The 22,009-nt window shown below is 41.6% G+C and overlaps 2 protein-coding genes across 7 annotated transcripts in view; one reads left to right on the plus strand and one right to left on the minus strand.

Moving 5' to 3' along the window:
* The window catches only part of LOC110530001 (ATP-dependent zinc metalloprotease YME1L1), a 58,001-nt gene that overhangs the window by 7,919 nt on the left and 28,073 nt on the right, over positions 1-22,009 (plus strand). For 4 of the 6 annotated variants that reach the window (XM_036985537.1, XM_036985538.1, XM_036985539.1 and 1 more), the window contains exons 2-3: positions 16,941-17,072; positions 17,329-17,509. In XM_036985537.1, coding sequence (XP_036841432.1) covers positions 16,941-17,072; positions 17,329-17,509 — 313 coding nt within the window. Of the gene's footprint in view, positions 1-16,526; positions 16,600-16,940; positions 17,073-17,328; positions 17,510-22,009 lie in introns of those variants that run through there. The other 2 variants (XM_021612749.2, XM_036985540.1) reach the window with 2 other exon arrangements.
* Positions 10,036-14,984, minus strand: LOC110530002 (chromosomal protein D1). The gene is made up of 2 exons (XM_021612751.2): positions 14,834-14,984; positions 10,036-13,894 (listed from the first exon to the last, which is right to left on the minus strand). Exon 2 carries the CDS (start codon positions 13,835-13,837, stop codon positions 12,968-12,970), a length of 870 nt encoding a protein of 289 aa, XP_021468426.2. The 5' UTR covers positions 13,838-13,894; positions 14,834-14,984; the 3' UTR covers positions 10,036-12,967.

A 22,009-nucleotide genomic window follows, 5' to 3' on the forward strand; every position in this document is an offset into this window, starting at 1 on the left:
TTTTTATTAAGAAGACCGGCTTCATTAGCACGACACACCACTTTGCAATGAGCTGGAGGCAGTATGCATTTTGAAAACATATAGTTACTTAAATTAAAACCTGAACGTTTTACTACATATTATGAGGCATGTTTTACCTTGCTTTCAAAGTAGCCAAGGCAAAGTTCGACCATATCAGGGAATGCAATTATTTTATAAAGATTCCCATATGCCATTGAAACCACTAGGCTATTTCTCTCATGTTCTATTAGTTTTCAACGTTAATTGTCCTGTAGCCAAATGCACACTTGCATGTTCCATACTGCCTTGTGTGCTTTGCTGCAATAATAATAACAAATAGTTTATCAACATTTTAAGCTTAAATGTTGAGCTGTTACGTCAGATTCTTTGCTTAAAAAAATAAATAAAAATGATGTACCTTGGCCTACTGGTTGTATGAATTTGGGATCTATCGTCTCACAGCTGTCCCCAGAGTCTGTTTGGGCTGTCTCTTTCATGACAAGCTGACCGATTGACATAGGCGCCGCGTCCATAAGGCTAGGGGAAGCTTTCCCTAAGTAAATTGCCAAACTGATATAGCCTAATTTAGCCTACAGTACTCCTGTCTATACATAAATAAATAAAATAGGCTACTAAAGCATGATTTGGGCACAGGGGATCATTAACTTCCCCTAGCCTTAAACAAAAATAAACTGTGGATTGTTTTAAATCACATGGCCTACAGTCCGGAAGGAAAGGCAGCGCGCGCAGCAAATACTTAATAGATAATTGTTGACTTGCGACTCTCCGTGAAAAGTAGAGGCCCAGCCAGCCAGGCATATCGCAATATAATAAAAAAATACAAAAATGTGGGAAAGCCATTTGCTTTCCAAACAATGTTATTGCTGTAAAGTTAAGACCATTTTAAAATACGAAGCTAAAAACTTAAATACGAAGCTAACTCAACTTAATTGAGTGAACAGTAGGCCTATCTTATTGGCACCAGCGAAGAGCATCAGCCATAGCCCCCGGTGAGTGCGCACTGCGCATGTTCACTCTATCATTGTTAGGTCAGTGCCAGTTAAGTTTGTTTTTAGACAATATTTTCCTCCTCCATTTCTCGTAGGCCTATTATATGATATGTTTGTCAGTATCAGCAGATTAGGCTATCCTGTAAATTGTCATAAAAAAAAGATTCTGCTCATGTCTACCAGTCATATAAAGTGTAGTAGAATTGCTTGAAATTTATTTTTCCTGTGCGAAGAAAGAAGAAACGTATGTTATAGCCCAGGGCTATACGCGCTCAGTCATTCATTGAACAGACTTTTTTTGCAAACAGTGAATGAGTTCTATTGTTAGCCTGGCTAAATGCAGTGGTTAATTTGAGCCAGATCCTGCCGGAACAGGACAGTTTCGTTCCGGAAACTATTTGGCCGGATCTGGTACGTCTACATGAGAGAAAAAAAGTCATTGTTTTCTATGTAAAAAATTATAATAAAAGCAACCAGAGCTCATTCGAGTTGCCTTCTCATTAATTTTCCTGCCCCCTGAAAAAAACGTAATGTGAACCTAGATTTTCAGCCCGCGTATGATACATATAGCCTGTTTGAGACCAATACATGGCCGTTGCTGTGGTGAGAGGGAGAAGCGCGCAGAACTAGTATGACATTTATTTTCTATGATCTCTGCTAGAGTTGAGCCTGCAACTCATCTCTCCAGCGTTGTACTTCACTTATTTCTTTATATAATCATAGCCGCGGGAAGGGCGCTGGAGGAGCGGATTTAATTGAAATACATTTTCTAAAGTTATAGAATTACTACTCTGTTCAGAAATAAATGAAATAATTCAGAATAGTCCACCAGGAGTATGCCTATAATTTATCCAGAGGACCAATGGCATCTTTAAAAAATTTTTTTTTTTTAAAAGAAGCCTAGCAGGCCTCCCGAGTGGTGCAGTGCTTGAGGCTTCACTACAGACCCAGGTTCAATCCCGGGTGGGGGTTGGGGGGGGGGTGTGTGTCACACCTGACCGTGACCGGGAGACCCATGAAACGAAGTGCACAATTGGCCCAGCATTGTCTGGGTTAGGGGAGGGTTTGGCCGGATGGGATTTCCTTGTCCTTGGTGCAGCTGAATTTCGGGTTAAGCAAGCAGTGTCAAGAAGCAGTGCAGCTGGTAGGGTCATATTTTGGGGGACGCATGGCTCTCGACCTTCCCCTCTCCCGAGTCTGTAGGGGAGTTGCAGCGATGGGACAAGATTGTAACTACTAATTGGATATCCTGAAAAGGGGGTGGAAAAAGGGGGTAAAAGTACAAAAAAAAATGCCCCACTGTGGATTGGGATTGTAGCCCAATCACAAGGCATAGAGCCCGGGAAAGCTCGGCAAATCTGTCAGTGAACAGTATGCAGCCAGAACAAGCTTTTTGCAATATTTCAAATACAATTGCGGGAACACAGGTTGGAAAGCAATTGGCTCCTTCTTGAGAGAATACTCAAATCTGACTGTAGGCTACCGAAATATTTGATCAACTTCCAAATAAGCCTATTGGGTGGAGGAAAAAAAATGAATACAAGTAAAACAAGCTGCACATCATTGGTTGAGTGAAAACTTTTCTAGCACAATATTGTATGTCTCCACACACCTAGGCTGGTGGCCGTTTGTATTGACTTCAGATTCTCAGTGCCATTGTGAGGTATTAAGAAAGTCTCCAGTCATAAAATGACTATGAACACATTTCATGCAAAATTCTTCCCGGACCCAATAATAAAATAATCCCCAATGTGTGCAACTTCTCTAAGTGCCTCTAGGCCTACTTTTTGTTTCAGTATCTCCTGATTTACAATTTAAGCATTGGACCATCATATTTTAGGCAATCTACTCATCACATTATTATTATTATTATTATTATTATTATTATTATTATTTACCTTTATTTAACCAGGTAGGCAAGTTGAGAACAAGTTCTCATTTACAATTGCGACCTGGCCAAGATAAAGCAAAGCAGTTCGACAGATACGACACAGAGTTACACATGGAGTAAAACAAACATACAGTCAATAATACAGTATAAACAAGTCTATATACAATGTGAGCAAATGAGGTGAGAAGGGAGGTAAAGGCAAAAAAGGCCATGGTGGTAAGGTAAATACAATATAGCAAGTAAAACACTGGAATGGTAGTTTTGCAATGGAAGAATGTGCAAAGTAGAAATAAAAATAATGGGGTGCAAAGGAGCAAAATAAATAAATTAAATACAGTTGGGAAAGAGGTAGTTGTTTGGGCTAAATTATAGGTGGGCTATGTACAGGTGCAGTAATCTGTGAGCTGCTCTGACAGTTGGTGCTTAAAGCTAGTGAGGGAGATAAGTGTTTCCAGTTTCAGAGATTTTTGTAGTTCGTTCCAGTCATTGGCAGCAGAGAACTGGAAAGAGAGGCGGCCAAAGAAAGAATTGGTTTTGGGGGTGACTAGAGAGATATACCTGCTGGAGCGTGTGCTACAGGTGGGAGATGCTATGGTGACCAGCGAGCTGAGATAAGGGGGGACTTTACCTAGCAGGGTCTTGTAGATGACATGGAGCCAGTGGGTTTGGCGACGAGTATGAAGCGAGGGCCAGCCAACGAGAGCGTACAGGTCGCAATGGTGGGTAGTATATGGGGCTTTGGTGACAAAACGGATTGCACTGTGATAGACTGCATCCAATTTGTTGAGTAGGGTATTGGAGGCTATTTTGTAAATGACATCGCCAAAGTCGAGGATTGGTAGGATGGTCAGTTTTACAAGGGTATGTTTGGCAGCATGAGTGAAGGATGCTTTGTTGCGAAATAGGAAGCCAATTCTAGATTTAACTTTGGATTGGAGATGTTTGATATGGGTCTGGAAGGAGAGTTTACAGTCTAACCAGACACCTAAGTATTTGTAGTTGTCCACGTATTCTAAGTCAGAGCCGTCCAGAGTAGTGATGTTGGACAGGCGGGTAGGTGCAGGTAGCGATCGGTTGAAGAGCATGCATTTAGTTTTACTTGTATTTAAGAGCAATTGGAGGCCATGGAAGGAGAGTTGTATGGCATTGAAGCTTGCCTGGAGGGTTGTTAACACAGTGTCCAAAGTAGGGCCGGAAGTATACAGAATGGTGTCGTCTGCGTAGAGGTGGATCAGACTCACCAGCAGCAAGAGCGACCTCATTGATGTATACAGAGAAGAGAGCCGGTCCAAGAATTGAACCCTGTGGCACCCCCATAGAGACTGCCAGAGGTCGGGACAACAGACCCTCCGATTTGACACACTGAACTCTATCAGAGAAGTAGTTGGTGAACCAGGCGAGGCAATCATTTGAGAAACCAAGGCTGTTGAGTCTGCCGATGAGGATGTGGTGATTGACAGAGTCAAAATCCTTGGCCAGATCAATGAATACGGCTGCACAGTAATGTTTCTTATCGATGGCGGTTAAGATATCGTTTAGGACCTTGAGCGTGGTGAGGTGCACCCATGACCAGCTCTGAAACCAGATTGCATAGCAGAGAAGGTATGGTGAGATTCGAAATGGTCGGTAATCTGTTTGTTGACTTGGCTTTCGAAGACCTTAGAAAGGCATGGTAGGATAGATATAGGTCTGTAGCAGTTTGGGTCAAGAGTGTCCCCCCCTTTGAAGAGGGGGATGACCGCAGCTGCTTTCCAATCTTTGGGAATCTCAGACGACACGAAAGAGAGGTTGAACAGGCTAGTAATAGGGGTGGCAACAATTTCGGCAGATAATTTTAGAAAGAAAGGGTCCAGATTGTCTAGCCCGGCTGATTTGTAGGGGTCCAGATTTTGCAGCTCTTTCAGAACATCAGCTGAATGGATTTGGGAGAAGGAGAAATGGGGAAGGCTTGGGCGAGTTGCTGTTGGGGGTGCAGTGCTGTTGACAGGGGTAGGAGTAGCCAGGTGGAAAGCATGGCCAGCAGTAGAAAAATGCTTATTGAAATTTTCAATTATGGTGGATTTATCAGTGGTGACAGTGTTTCCTATCTTCAGTGCAGTGGGCAGCTGGGAGGAGGTGTTCTTATTCTCCATGGACTTTACAGTGTCCCAGAACTTTTTTGAGTTAGTGTTGCAAGAAGCAAATTTCTGCTTGAAAAAGCTAGCCTTGGCTTTTCTAACTGCCTGTGTATAATGGTTTCTAGCTTCCCTGAACAGCTGCATATCACAGGGGCTGTTCGATGCTAATGCAGAACGCTATAGGATGTTTTTGTGTTGGTTAAGGGCAGTCAGGTCTGGGGAGAACCAAGGGCTATATCTGTTCCTGGTTCTACATTTCTTGAATGGGGCATGTTTATTTAAGATGGTTAGGAAGGCATTTTTTTTTTTAAAATATCCAGGCATCCTCTACTGACGGGATGAGGTCAATATCCTTCCAGGATACCCCGGCCAGGTCGATTAGAAAGGCCTGCTCGCTGAAGTGTTTCAGGGAGCGTTTTACAGTGATGAGAGGAGGTCGTTTGACCGCTGACCCATTACGGATGCAGGCAATGAGGCAGTGATCGCTGAGATCTTGGTTGAAGACAGCAGAGGTGTATTTAGAGGGGAAGTTGGTTAGGATGATAGCTATGAGGGTGCCCGTGTTTAATGCTTTGGGGAGGTACCTGGTAGGTTCATTGATAATTTGTGTGAGATTGAGGGCATCAAGTTTAGATTGTAGGATGGCTGGGGTGTTAAGCATGTTCCAGTTTAGGTCGCCTAGCAGCACGAGCTCTGAAGATAGATGGGGGGCAATCAGTTCACATATGGTGTCCAGAGCACAGCTGGGGGCAGAGGGTGGTCTATAGCAGGCGGCAACGGTGAGAGACTTGTTTTTAGAGAGGTGGATTTTTAAAAGTAGAAGTTCAAATTGTTTGGGTACAGACCTGGATAGTAGGACAGAACTCTGCAGGCTATCTTTGCAGTAGATTGCAACACCGCCCCCTTTGGCAGTTCTATCTTGTCTGAAAATGTTGTAGTTTGGAATTAAAATGTCTGAATTTTTGGTGGTCTTCCTAAGCCAGGATTCAGACACAGCTAGAACATCCGGGTTGGCAGAGTGTGCTAAAGCAGTGAATAGAACAAACTTAGAGAGGAGGCTTCTAATGTTAACATGCATGAAACCAAGGCTATTACGGTTACAGAAGTCGTCAAAAGAGAGCGCCTGGGGAATAGGAGTGGAGCTAGGCACTGCAGGGCCTGGATTCACCTCTACATCGCCAGAGGAACATAGGAGGAGTAGAATAAGGGTGCGGCTAAAAGCAATAAGAATTGGTCGTCTAGAACGTCTGGAACAGAGAGTAAAAGGAGGTTTCTGGGGGCGATAAAATAGCATCAAGGTATAATGTACAGACAAAGGTAAGGTAGGATGTGAATACAGTGGAGGTAAACCTAGGTATTGAGTGATGAAGAGAGAGATATTGTCTCTAGAAACATCATTGAAACCAGGAGATGTCATTGCATGTGTGGGTGGTGGAACTAATAGGTTGGATAAGGTATAGTGAGCAGGACTAGAGGCTCTACAGTGAAATAAGCCAATAAACACTAACCAGAACAGCAATGGACAAGACATATTGACATTAAGGAGAGGCATGCTTAGTCGAGTGATCAAAAGGGTCCAGTGAGTGGAGAGGTTGGTTGAGGGTCACGGCGATTTAGACAGCTAGCCAGGCCATCGGTAGCAAGCTAGCATAGGATGGAGGTATGTTGTTAGCCACCTCTTGCGTTTGGTCAGTAGATTAGTGGGGTTCCGTGTGGTAGAGGGGATTAATCCAAATCACACAACAACAACAAAAATAAGAACAATAGATATAGTTATAGAGGCCCGAGAAGAAAACATAATAATAATAATAAAAATAAATAAATAGTCCGATTGTCTATTCAGATAGCAGCCGGTAAGACAGCTAACGGTTAGCGGGCCGCAGATGGGCGTTCAGGTAACGTTGCGACGGAGGAGCCAGCCGGATCTCCTTCAGGTAGATAACGTCGGCAGTCCAGTTGTGAAGGCCCGGTGGGGCTCCGCGTAGGCAGTAAAACGGGTCCGGATAGGTGACTGCAGCCCAGGAGTGAATGATGGAACTCAGGAGTGATTGACGGAGCTGGCTAGCACCGGAATAATTGATGTTTGCTCCGGAATCGACGAAAGCCGATTGTCACACGGATAGCAGCTAGCTAGCTGTGAGATCCGGGTATGAATGTCCAGAGAGCAGTTGAAATCCAGGGACATGGAGAGAAAAATTGGTCCGGTATGTTCCGTTCCGAGCCGCGCTGCGCCGTACAAAACTGGCGATGAATTTGATAGATTTTCGAGCTAAAGGATAGCTGATGACCACAACCGTGGTTAGCTGAATACTAACGATTTGCCAGTAAAGAAGCTAACTAGCTTCTGATTAGCTTCTGGATTAGCTTCTGGGCTAGCTCCTGGCTAGCTTCTGGCTAGTTTCTGGCTAGCTTCTTGGAGTTTCTGGCTAGCTTCTTGGAGGATTACAGATCTGAGGTAAATAATACTTTTTTATAAATATAAATTGGTGAGGCGGGTTGCAGGAGAGTGTTTTGAAGATGAGTTGATGGAAAATAAAAATAAAATGTATGTGAAAAAAGTTGTAAATATATATATATATATACAGGACACGACAAGAGGAGGACAAAAGACGTCTGAACTGCTATGCGATCTTGGAGTCACATTACAAATAGTAAGCTATTTTGCATAAGTCTGCAAATGCAATGATGCATGGAATGCTTCATTATAAAAGTGAATTTTTATGGTGAAAATTTGCTTCCCCAACTTAACTCATGCACCGCCACCTATGCATAGACTAGTGATTTTGCTGTTCGTTACTCGTCTTGTTGGCTTAGGAAAAGTAAATGTGGACAGTTAGGTTGTGTCTACACTTGATACTTACATGCGACTTCTGCTACCAGAATCGAAGATTGCATTGAAAAGACCGGTCTAGACGCACGAAAGTCACTTTATGGTCTGATTGTGTTCAGATCTGGCTGAGCACTTCAGGAGGTGGAACCTTTTGCAAGCCCTTTTTGACATTACTGTATCTAGCTAGCATCAAAGCAGTAAGCTACTGCCATCAGTTATGTTTATAATATGTTATATATTCCACTGTAGAATGCATACTGGCATTTGAATATAGCACGGGAAAAACCAATCCAGACACAGTGTTAACACGGTAGACACATTTAAATGTAGGTGTAGACGCATGACGCCTTCGGAATTCCATGATCAGAATATTAAAGCTGCATGAACTGTCAAGTCTAGACAAGGCCTTGTTCTGACATCTTCACAGTGCGCAGTAAGGACACGCATTAAAGCATTGTTGACTTGCATGTTCGGTTAAGATTAATTACCATAATCTAAATGTGATTTGTCGTTATGTTCTTATTTTTCAGAGTAAATAACTCTCGGACACTAGTTTAATTCTTCCCAAAGGGTCGTTACAGCTGTAATTTAGACGATTTCACACAAGCACTGATATTTAACCCTTTCTCCTAGGCTGAGTCTCCTCCTCCAGTCTCGATCACTCCTTAGTGATATCGGTTCTTCCTCACTTCATCTGACCTGACCTCTACCCCAACTCAAGGCTGTCATGGTTATTGATACCAGACTGCGTCTCTTCTCCCAGAGGATCCCTGATGGCTAACAATTAACATATCCTGACATAATGTAAACGTTATACATTACCCTCTCTCCTTATCAATGCCTTCCACATGTAATCGCGTCCCTGCACTCAACACATTCCAAGCTTAGTTGCACCCATTATATACCTTCCTCCTATAACCCTTAACTTCTGTTGTAGACCCCCAACATCACTCCATCAGTGGCATGAATAACTATCATTTCATATTTTCAGAATCGAACAATGTCCTAATCAGGTTACACACCCAATGCATATGGGTCCGGTAAATTTAAAATGCAACTGGTCAAATGTCCGGCACATTTTTATAACGGAAACCCTGGCAGCCAGCTGCTATACACTCGTATCCCCCGTGGACCCGGTCGTACATAAAGGCTCCAAAGGTATCCATTTCTTCAGCTTGATTTAATGGTGAGAAGGCGGGGGTGAAAAACACATACTTTCTTTGAAACCCCCCCTTTTTTTTTTCACCATCACACTAATGGCTAATCCTAATGTTGTGCTCCGCATTGACGGGTAAACTAGCATTCCTAGGTATTAGCCACTCTCTAGCATGGTGGTTTCATAAAGAATGTATGCATACCCCGTTTTAATTTTCACCTTCTCGACATTTAATCGGGTTGAGGAAATCGTCACCTTTGCAGTCTGAATGGAGAATGTTTTATGTACGAACCGGTACACGGGGACTGACGGTATTTGGCTGCACAAAAAGCCTGTGGGAAGCCAGAAGTGAAATCAAATTTAATTGAAAGTTACTGTGCCGGTGGGTCATTTTAAAATGGTGAATTTGAGACCGTATCTGAAGGAATGTATGTGTTTCCGACCCACTTCCTCTGCTTACACGTAAAAGTCCAGCACGTCACGCACCATATGTGGACAAAAGGAATAACTTGTGGGGGACTTTTATTTTGACAAGGTTAGCAGAGTAAGTGGGTCTACAACAGACCTGGTTGGGAAGTCTTTTAATGACCATCTAAAAGGTATTGTTAACAGGGGTAATTTGAGACTAACCGTCCTGCCCACCGGCACAGTAAGTTTAAATAAAAGGTAGACTCGGCGATAGGACGTAGATGCAGAAAGTGGGTTAATTTCCACAACGAAGAGCGTTAAAGCGGGAGGCTCAACTTTTCCACTGTTTTGGTCCCGTGGCTACCACGCTGTGAGCAGCATGAAGTGAACCCATGCACAGGGGGCTGCTGATGTGACACAGGTACGTCTCCTGCCGGTATGCATTTACCCCTACATAGGGCGGCGCATAATTGTCCCAGCGTCGTCCAGGTTTGGCCGGCATTGTAAATAAGAATTTGTTCTTAACTGACTTGCCTAGTTAAAAAGGCCAAATTAAACAGCTCCAGGGACGCTGACTTGGCTCACAATTTAACATGTAATTCGATACACTCAAAAGCCAGAGATACTAAATAAGACTAAGCTTTATTGACATTTAAAAACCACCTGTAATAAAGTTTGACATTTTATTGCAGTAAACTTACAATTTACACACTCTGAAAACAACTCATTCATGTTACCTTCAGTGGTTTCACAGACCTTGTTCTGGATTAATCAGAAATTCCCCTCAACCTAGACAATCACGGACCTACCAGAACTGCTGACATGGGTCATTTAGGATTTGAAAGATGGGCTCAAGCTACAAAGCTGTATGAGAAAAGACCAAATTAAAAACAAATGCATTGCTCTACTAAAATTAGGCCTACTTGATTAAAACTCAGTGACAAGAATTAGCCCGATTTAGAACATGGCAGATTGCACTACCCAAATGTCACTTTTGGTACAGTATTATTGCAATATGAAGGGAACTCACTCCAACCAAGGTGCATGAATTGAGGAGCAAACTAAAGTAAATTAATACAGCTATAAGCAAAAACATAGTAAAAAGGATGAATAAACAAATGTGAAATGTACAGTGGATTGATGTACAATATTGGAAGATACAGTATCTCAATAGATTTCCTCTAGACTATACAGTGGCAAGAGAAAGTATGTGAACCCTTTGGAATTACCTGGATTTCTGCATAAATTGTATCTATTCACTTAAGTCAAGACAAACACGTGCTTAAACTAACACAAAATATTGTATTCAATAGAGACAAGAAAAATACATTTAAACATTCAGTGTAGGTTGGAAAAAGTATGTGAACCCCTAGGCTAAAGACTTCAAAAGCTAATTGGAGTCAGGCGTCGGCTAAACTGGAGTCCAATCAATGAGACGAGATTGGAGATGTTGGTTAGAGCTGCCCTATTAAAAATTTACCTCACAATTGGAGTTTTGCTATTCACAAGAATTGACTGATGTTAACCATAGCTTGAACAATAGCTCTCAAAAGATTAAGAATCGTTGACTTGCATAAAGCTGGAATGGGTTACAAAAGTATCTCAGAGCCTTGATCATCAGTCCAAGGTAAGACATTGTCTATAAATGGAGAAAGTTCAGCACTTACTACTCTCCCTAGGAGTGGCAGTCCTGCAAAGATGACTGCAAGAGCACAGTGCAGAATACTCAATGAGGTTAAGAAGAATACTAGTGTGTCAGCTAAATACTTACAGAAATCCCTGGGACATGCTAACAACTCTGCCGAGTCTACAATCCGTGAAACACTAAACTAAAATGGTGTTAATGGGTGGATACCATGGAAAAAGCCACTGCTGTCCAAAAAAAAAACATTGCAACATGTCTGAAGTTAACAAAAGAGCACTTGGATGTTCCACAGCGCTACTGGCTAAATATTCGGTGAACAGATTAAACTAAAGTTGAGTTGTTTGGACGGAACATAACACTATGTGGAGAAAAAAGGCACAACACCAACATCAAACCTCATCCTGTAAAGTATGGTGGAGGGACTGGGTTTGGGGCTGCTTTCCTGCCTCAGGGCCTGGACAGCTTGCGATCATTGATGGAAAAATGTATTCCCAAGTTGGACATTTTGACAGAGAATGTAAGGCTATCTGTCCGCCAACAGAAGTTGGGTAATGCAAAAGGACAACGACCCAAAACAGGTAAATCAACAGAATTGTTTAAACAGAAAAAAATACACCCTGACCTCAACCCGGTTGAGATGCTGTGCCATGATCTCAAGAGCGGTTCACACCCAAGAATATTGCTGAACTGAAACAGTTTTTTTAAAGAGGAATGATCCATAATTTCTCCTAACTGTTGTGCAGGTCTGATCCACAACTACAGAAACCGTTTGGTCGAGGTTATTGCTGCCAAAAGAGTCAACCAGTTATTAAATCCAAGGGTTCACATACTTTCCCACCCTGCACTGTGAATGTTTACATGGTGTGTGAAAATAAAGTCATGAGAAATTGTGTTTTAAGCAGTCTATTGTTGGATGAAGATCAGATCACATTTTATGACCAATTTATGCAGAAATCCAGGTAATTCCAAAGGGTTCACATACTTTGCCACTGTATAATGCAGTCGGTCAGTGGCAGAGTTTAAATTGACAGGTGGATACATAAAGGAATGCATTTATACTCAAATTTCAAATGGTCAAGAGTTCATGATATAGCCCAATACATGTAGCCTAAAACGTGTATAACATTTGTCCAGGGTCTGTGAAACCAAGTCATCCACAACTATAACATTTTTGTAATCAACCAGATTTTAATGACAATGAACACATTAAAATGTCAAAAGAAAATTATTGAAAAGACTCAAATCTAAAAAATCTCACAAGCTGTCCTGTTTTAAAATGTTACTCCACTGGTTATGTCAAAGTAGGCCTAGTGATCAGGACTGACAGTCAACAAAAAAAAAAACTACTTAAGTCTAAATCATAAAATGATCTGAGGAGTAACATTGATAAGCAAACTACAAGGATTCAATTGGTGAACAAACCCCTCAAGTTGTGAAACTGTACATTTTAAATGTAGAAATTTGAGAGACGTTGGGTTCAAATCAAATGCATTTGTCACACGCTTCATAAACAGGCATAGACTAACTAAGTGACATGCTTACTTGTGGGCCCTTCCCAACAATGCAGAGAAAGAATTGGAAGTTGCATGGTCCAGGTCAACAATAAGGCTAACCATTTTAACCCCATAAAGGTGAAGAATGCAATCAGACAAGCGAAAGTGCATTATCTATATTCATAACTGAGATCACCCCAATATAAAACTGCATTATCAGATGATCTCATATCAGCAATTATACTGGAAAAACAGGGCAGCTATGAAGTGGGGAGTACTTGCTCTGGTCGGGCTGTCGCCAAACATCCTGCTTATGGCCCCAAGAAAGCTACTGCCGTCACTGGGGGTAACTGGCTTCTTGGTGTCTTCTGTATATTCATCCGCTTTTCTCCATTCCCCTTTCTGGTTTCACTTTCCTCAGTTCACCTTTCCCGTTTCACTGTCCTCTTCGACTGGAGGAAATCCTTCCTCGCTTTTTTCATTGGAGTTGCAGGATTGTTTGACTGGAGGTTCACTGTTGGCCTCATCTTGTTCTGCCTCGATCTTATCTTTGTTTGCTGCACTAGGGGGACGGCCCCGTTTCCGTGGGGGACCATCATAGATGGGGGGATTGGGGGGTTTCCGCAAGTGAGCACCCCTTTTGTCCTCAGACTTGCATGGGCGGCCTCTTCCTCTAGGCTCAGTGACTGGTGGGTCATTGCGGGGATAGATGCGTGGCCTTCCAAGTGGCTTCAACACACTTGGCTGACTTTCCAGTTTCTTTCTCTCCTGTTCTTCCTCGGGTGTTAGGATCTTCTTTGGCCTACCCCTTTTTGATTTAACTTTAAAGGGCCGGCCACACTTCTTAGGGGAGGGGTCAACCACTTTACTGGGTTGGCCTTGCGACGGCTTGCCTATAACCATCAGCATCTTGGGTTTTGTGAACACTGATCCTTTGACACTTCTCTTAGGTGTTATGTGGCTAGCACCTAACCTGGAGGTTGATCCTTTTGGCTGACCTTTTTCAGGTGTTGTGGTGCTACTATTAGACAAGGCTCCACTTGGCCTACCTCTTCCCTTCTCGGTGACTGGTCTTTTGGGCCTACCCCGTTCCCTCTTAGGTGTTGTGGAGCTACCGTTGGATACGGCTTGATCTGATTCAGAGACGGGTCGGTTTTTGGGGGGCCTACCCCTGCTTCTCTTAGGGGTTGTGTGGCTACCATTAGACAAAGCGTCATCTGACTTCTCTTCGCTGCCAGCCGCATCCACCTGCACTTCTTCAGACTTGGTTGCCTCTTCCACCTCCATTTAAATCTCCTTTCCTTCTATTCTCTCAACCTGGCTCTTTTCAGATGGACCTGTGATCTTCAGGGGCACAAAATACATTCACATGGTTACTTAAAACAAATATTCTTCATGGCTCCCTCCATTGCTTTGAAAACCTAAAGTCAACAGGTTGTATAATTAAGAGAAACAAAATGGTCAAGAATCGATAAAGTGAGCAGAAATTTTACCCTAAATGTGTGATTTTGTTTAGGCCTATATTGTGTCAGTTGAAATTCCTGTTCCACCGCCGGACATAATTACTCCGTTTTATCGAGGGGAGCTAGTCAGGCATTTAAACGTAATGCTGAATTTAGTGGCATGCAATGGCAATTTATTGTAATATAACGTTTCCAGCCCAGAACCACGTTACCCTGATGCGACATGGGCCGAATTGACTTCAATAAAAACCGTCAGCGAAAAGAAAAGCCTACTTATTGCAACCACCGAACGAAAATAAATTGTCGAGATCAATGTAAAAGACACCAGTCATATGAAATGGGCTAGGACTGCAGTGACGCTAATACAAACAATGTTGATATTAGTTATGACAATGTAAGTTTTTAAATGGCTTCAAATGCGTTTGCATGGCACACGTGTTGGTATTTGTCCACTTTGTGTAATCCCACCCCACACAAGGACACTTTTTCCACAAGCAACAGCATGATGAGAAAAGGATTATGGCAGAAAACAGGTTCTAACGCACGTTTATCTTCAGTTAGCTAACGTTATCTAGCGCTACTGATATTAGCTAGCTACCAAGAAGTTAGTCTAATAACTACATTTTAACCCACATTACACAGCAAGCTCGTTCATAACGTTACTAACTAGCCACAACAGTGCCGACATTTTAGGCTAAACAAAGAAAAGCATACACGGCAATGACGCAAACTGGGTTGGGTAATAAATTATTCTAGCTAGAGACGCATGCTGTTAGCCTTACTGCTAGTTGAATAAAAACACACGGTATTCATGCATTACCTTGGGGGGAAACCTTATTTTCACCACGATGGTTTCTATGTCGTTGTTCGTAGCTACCCCGTCTGAGAATAATAAGTAACAAATCTTTATCAGCGTCTCGTCAGCAACAATAATAAAACATTTCCGGTCACAGAATTTCGAAAATTTTCTAAATAAAGGTCCCCCACGTAATAGTACACTAGTGTCAATAACCTGTATTTGTTCATGATATATTAATAATAATTGTCTAAACATTAACAATGATTCATGTGTTAATATTTAAGTTACATTTGCATAAATGTGGGGTTTTAAAACATGTTCCAAGGTCAAATAAATGCCCCCAATGGAAATCACTGTATGAAATACATATTGGTGAATAGAGCAAATGTTATTCTATGTGCAGCAGTAAAAATGTTGTAGGGAATACTCAGTGGGATCTGTAGAATGTATATAAGGTGTCATTTCATAGTGCATTGAATAATACCATGTTGCTGGCCTTTTAGTCCACCCATTGTACTTGTGCATGTGACAATAAAACTTGAAACCTAATTTGAAACTTCTGTGTAACTGTTGATGATCAATTTGATTAATTAACTTCATTGTGATATTTGTTGTCAATAAAATGTGCTTTCTTGGACCAACTTTACTTGCATCTCTCTTGACTTTTTGAATAAAAATATTGTGTGTTGTATTTTTTTCCAAAGTGTCCACCAGATGGAAGATTCTAAGATATGTCTTTTTAAATTCTAAAGTATTTTGGTATGACAATATATGTGTCCTATGACACAGTGCTATACTTGAACCGTATAGGGACCTGTCACCCCATTTTAAGCTGTTTGACCACAGTAAAAGACCAGCGTTCCTATGACTTCGCTTTTTGTTCAAACTCACCCTACTGAGCCTTTTTCACCCCACTTTAGCTGAGACCGGTAGTGGAGTCCAATACACTGTATTGCATTGGGGACTATGGAGGCGGTGGAGTAAAAATCCAGCAACAGTCCGTACGACACCATCCCCTAAACATATTTGGTTGGTGGAGACCCTATTGAGTCTTGCACCTCACTTTAGCTGAGAGGTGTAGTAAACGTTTTCCTCTACAGTTCAATATGTATTCCTTATACAGTGAACTGCATTGGCGGCTATGTCCTGTTGCATGGGTAAATAATCACAAACTCTGAATGACCAAATGATTTGTATTTTTTAGCAAGAGATGGCAAGACAACTCCTGGGCACAGCACATAGTGTTATGGTTTCACAGAGCTAGGATAAAACGCATGAGGCTTTAAGACACTAGTGACTAGGCCATATTATCATCCAGGAATACAACTCAAGCAAACTGGAAATAAATTATAACCGTGATAGGATCTGTAAGAACCAAGACACACATTTAAGCATAGCACCAGTCATACACATATCATAAAATTACATATTAAAAACAGCCATTTCTCATTGTGCTCCACTTTTTATATTATTTATCTTCTATAAAGTAGTCATTCTCTTTAGTTTAGTAGTTATCATTTTGTAACAATTTGAACATTATGCACCATGACTATGCAAAGCAGCAAACAAATATCGATATCGTATCATACACATAGCGTTTTAACGAAGACTTTTATTTTGAAGGCAAAACCGAAAGTCTATTGTTGCTGCCAATAAGATAATCAAATCTTTGCAGCTGTATTTAAATGTGCAACTGCTTCCGGTCAACCAAGGTTCATTTAACTAAGTGTTCTGCTTTTGCAAAATTCTACTTTGTTCTTATTTTTCTTCTGTGGGCTATGATGGCGGTTGGCATAATTTTTTCTGCTCATAGTATTTACTATAGTATAGCATATACTGGCCATTGTTCATTTATATATTTTTATTCCATAATAATAACAAAAAACACCCAGAATGTATCTTCACTCATGAATGCTTTCTGCTTCTCCTTCCTTGTTTACTTCCATCCTTCCTTGTTTCTTTACTTCCTTTTTATATAGTAAGATACAATACTTTTGGAACAGCCTCACTTTGTTCATGACAGAGTTCGTGTTGTGTGGACAAAGGTTTAAATTGGTCTTGTCCATTTTGTAGTTTTATACTCAACAGGAATTAGTGTCTTTGAACTGATGTCTGTGTTTCCTGGCAGGTCACTGTCCCCCTGAGTCACCTGATCAACGCCCTCCACTCCCTGAAGAGCTCAGTGGGAAGCAGCAGCAGTGCCACTGCTAAACCTCCGCAGAAACAGCATGCCACAGAACAGGACTTGCATAGTAACGAGGTAAACACACGTGACCTACAGATTATAGGCCTGCCAAGAACCAAGGCAAAGCAGCTTGCAAATACTGCTCTGTGTCAGCGGTCATGGGCAGCTTAGTATATATGGTGAAGGTGCTTTCTGTATCTAGAAGTGTCCATGTATCTGTAACCTTTGAAATGTTTGAATCTTTTTGATATGTAATATGATTTGTGGATTCAAATAAAGCATTTAAAGTGTGTGTGTGTGTGTCCATCCCTGTTTGTGCTCGTATGCGTAGCCCACGTGGAGCCTGAGGGACCTGGGCCTGTCTGACCTGGGTGTGCGGCAGCTGGACGAGATAGTGAGCGGTGTGTTACCACGTCTGAGTCAACAGGGTGTGCCGTCCTCATCCAGCCCCAGCCAAAAGGCCTGGAGGACCTCCCACCTGTCCTCGCAGTCATTCTTTCACAACAAGCATGGTGAGGCTAAGGACATGCCTATTGATAATGAAGACTATTGGAACTTTACTGCTGGTTGGTGATTATTACAAAAACATAAAGGTTATGTTTAGCACTAAGATAATCTTAGCACTAAGATAATCTTAGACGAATGCTGACATTAATGTTACCCGTAGGGATGTGCATATTTTCCTTTCAAGATGATTCAATAGGTATCTAGATGCATGGGCTCAAATACGATACAGGAATGATGCGTTTTAGAGAACGAATCGATGCATTTTCAGTTTGATAGGATGAACTAACATTTGTTGCATAAACACATTCATTTTCCATTCTAAATTAAAATCTGCGGCTGATTGAGCCCATTAGCTGGGCCTCTGAGCTGTGTGTGTGTGTGTGTGTGTGTGTGTGTGTGTGTGTGTGTGTGTGTGTGTGTGTGTGTGTGTGTGTGTGTGTGTGTGTGTGTGTGTGTGTGTGTGTGTGTGTGTGTGTGTGTGTGTGTGTGTGTGTGTGTGTGTAAATTATGTACCGTATGTCTACGGGGTATGTAATATGTTGGCACCTGAGCTGAGCCATAAGGGAGATTAGGCATCTACCACCCCACTACCACTATCAGATTATGGGGGACAATGTAGCCTGTTTGGTTCTGAAATCCCCATCACCCACTTATTTTTGGAGATTTAAGTGTTTCAGCTAGTAATGTATCAATATTTATCATTGACAAATTAGCTATGACATGAATATACAGTGGGGCAAAAAAGTATTTAGTCAGCCACCAATTGTGCAAGTTCTCCCACTTAAAAATATGAGAGAGGCCTGTAATTTCATCATAGGTACACTTCAACTATGACAGACAAAATTAGAAAACAAATCCAGAAAATCACATTGTAGGATTTTTTATGAATTTATTTGCAAATTATGGTGGATAATAAGTATTTGGTCACCTGCAAACAAGCAAGATTTCTGGCTCTCACAGACCTGTAACTTCTTCTCCTCTGTCCTCCACCTGTATTAATGGCACCTGTTTGAACTTGTTATCATTATAAAAGACACCTGTCCACAACCTCAAACAGTCACACTCCAAACTCCACTATGGCCAAGACCAAAGAGCTGTCAAAGGACACCAGAAACAAAATTGTAGACCTGCACCAGGCTGGGAAGACTGAATCTGCAATAGGTAAGCAGCTTGGTTTGAAGAAATCAACTGTGGGAGCAATTATTAGGAAATGGAAGACATACTTACAGACCACTGATAATCTCCCTCGATCTGGGGCTCCATGCAAGATCTCACCCCGTGGGGTCAAAATTATCATAAGAACGGTGAGCAAAAATCCCAGAACCACACGGGGGGACCTAGTGAATGACCTGCAGAGAGCTGGGACCAAAGTAACAAAGTCTACCATCAGTAACACACTACACCGCCAGGGACTCAAATCCTGCAGTGCCAGACATGTCCCCCTGCTTAAGCCAGTACATGTCCAGGCTGGTCTGAAGTTTGATAGAGAGCATTTGGATGATCCATAAGAAGATTGGGAGAATGTCATATGGTCAGATGAAACCAAAATATAATTTTTTGGTAAAAACTCAACTCGTCGTGTTTGGAGGACAAAGAATGCTGAGTTGCATCCAAAGAACACCATACCTACTGTGAAGCATGGGGGTGGAAACATCATGCTTTGGGGCTGTTTTTCTGCAAAGGGACCAGGTTGACTAACCCGTGTAAAGGAAAGAATGAATGGGGCCATGTATCGTGAGATTTTGAGTGAAAACCTCCTTCCATCAGCAAGGGCATTGAAGATGAAACGTGGCTGGGTCGTCGTAAAGCCTTTTTGAATCAGACACTGTGGTGGGATTAACAACAAGTTTATCTTTAAAATGGTGTAAAATACTTGTATGTTTGAGGAATTTTAATTATGAGATTTCTGTTGGTTTGAATTTGGCGCCCTGCACTTTCACTGGCTGTTGTCACATCGATCCCGTTAGCGGGATTCAAGCCATAAGAATTAAACAAGTACTTTTTTTCATTTCACTTCACCAATTTGGACTATTTTGTGTATGTCCATTACATGAAATCCACATAAAAATCCATTTAAATTACAGGTTGTAATGCAACAAAATAGGAAAAATGCCAAGTGGGATGAATAATTTTGCAAGGCACTGTAGTATATCTACTATAACCTGATTTAGCTGAGTTTAAATAGCCTCTTGTGTTGTTGGGGCCCATATCAAAGGGTGTGTGTGTCGTTGCCTGCTTGTGATTGGAGCATAGAATACATCTTGTGATGATGAGGCAAAATTGGTGTGGAAGAGGTGAAAAAGTTGTTGCTATCAATAAATAATTACAATCTACCTGGTACCGACAATCTGGATGGTAAATTGCTGAAGTTGGTAGCAGAATACATTGTGACTCCTGGTTGCCACATCTTCAATTTAAGCCTAGAAGACAGTGTGTGCCCTCAGGCCTGGAGGGAGGCAAAGGTCATTCCGCTGCCCAAAAATAGCAAAGCACCCTTTTTAATGGTTCCAACAGCCGATCAATCAGCCTGTTACCAATGCTTAGAAAACTTTTGGAAAAAGTTTGACCAAATACAATGTTATTTTACAGAAAACAAATTAACTGACTTTCAGCATGCTTATAAGGAAGGGCACTCCACATGCTCATCACTGACACAAATGACTGATGATTGGCTGAAAGCAATTGATAATAAGAAGGTTTTGGGAGCTGGTTTGTTAGATTTTAATGCAGCTTTTGATATCATCATTGATCATAACTTATTGCAGAAAAAACATAGGGGTTATGGATTTACATTATGGATTTACACTCTCTGCCTTATCATGGATTGAGAGTTTTATCTAATAGAACAGAGGGTTTTCTTTCATGGAGGCCTCTCTCATGCAAATTCAGTTTAGTGTGGTGTACCGCAGGGCAGCCAGCTTGAGCCATTATTGTTTTCTGTTTTTACTAATGACCATCCACTGACCTTGAATAAAGCCTGTGTGTCTATATACGCTGACGACTCAACTGTATACACGTCAGCTACGACAGTAAAATAAATAACTGACACCCTTAACATAGAGATCCAGTCAATTTTAGAATGGGTAACTAGCAATAGGCTGGCACTAAATAATGTCAAAAACTAAATACGTCATTTTTGGGACAAAAACTCATTCAACCCTGAACCTCATCTTGATCTATTACTGAATAATGTGGTGATTGAGTAAGTTGAGGAGACTAAACTGCTGGGTGTAACCCTAGATAACAAGCTGTCATGGTCAAAACATATAGACTCAATGGTTGTGCTAAAATTGGAATAGGTCTGTCCATGATAAGGCATTGCTCTGCTTTCTTGACATCTATATCAACCAAGCAAGTCCTACAGGCCATAGTTTTGTTGCACCTGGACTACTGCCCAGTTGTGTGGTCATGTGCGGCAAAGAAGGACAGGAAAATTGCAGTTGGTCCAGAACAGAGCAGCACGTATTGCACTTAGATGTACACGGAGGTTGAATGTCAGTGATATGCATGTCAATCTCTCCTGGCTCACTATCCTGACACTATTGGTCATTGTGCGTGGTGTTGATGTGTTAAATGTAGCAAACTGCCTGTTCAAGCATTTGGCACACAGTTCGGACACTCATCAGTTCTGCACAAGACATGCAAAAAGAGGTCTCTTCACAGTCCCCAGGTCCAGAACAGAGGCTGGGAAACACACAGTATTAAATAGAGCCATGCCCATGACTACATGGAACTCTCTGCCACCCAAGGTAACTCAAGCTAGCAAAAAAAAACTGTTAAAGAAATGGATAAAAGAACACCTTGGGGACTGTGAAGGGGCACATTTTTATTCTGAACAAAAATATAAATGCAAATGTGTTGGCCCTATGTTTCATAAATTGTTTCATACATTGAAATAAGATCCCAGAATTTATTCATATGCACAAAACGCTTGTTTCTCTCAAATTTTGTGCACAAATTTGTGACTGGTTTCAGGACACTAGGCGTATGTCACGCGTCACTACCTCACAGGACAGCCATTTGAACGTAAACTTTTTAAAATTGTATTATTGCGTTTTTTTTTGTGGCAGAAATGTCTTCTGGAACATGTAAACTTTCATGTGCCTTAGTAACAAACTTGTATGCCATCTGTAAATACAAATAAAATTGTTAAATTACTAGCCTAGTTGGTTTAGCCATGGAATAAGACAGAAACCTTCCCACTAGCCATGATTGGCTGAGGTAATGGCTGGGCTGGACATGCCGAGAGATGAGTTCGGATTGGTCTGCCATGTAGCACGCTTCTGTCTGTAACATGAGCTGGTCAGTATGTGTAGGCAGGGGCGCAACTTTGGTTTTAGAAGTGGGGGGACATAATTATTATAACTATTGAAATATTTTATCCTGTCGGATAAACACTCCAAACAGCCTACCCAGCCGCTCTGAGGTGTTTGCATGGTCCTAAAGCACATCATTGCCTCGTTTTGTATCACATTCCAATTATAAAACTGGTGGGAGCAAAAATG

The sequence above is a fragment of the Oncorhynchus mykiss genome, chromosome 8 (genome assembly GCF_013265735.2).
Source record: "Oncorhynchus mykiss isolate Arlee chromosome 8, USDA_OmykA_1.1, whole genome shotgun sequence".
NCBI classification, from domain to species: Eukaryota; Metazoa; Chordata; class Actinopteri; order Salmoniformes; family Salmonidae; genus Oncorhynchus; species Oncorhynchus mykiss.

Coding starts and splice junctions, on each gene's coding strand:
- LOC110530002 (XM_021612751.2), bottom strand. CDS start 13,837: ATGGAGGTGGAAGAGGCAACCAAGTCTGAAGAAGTGCAGGTGGATGCG.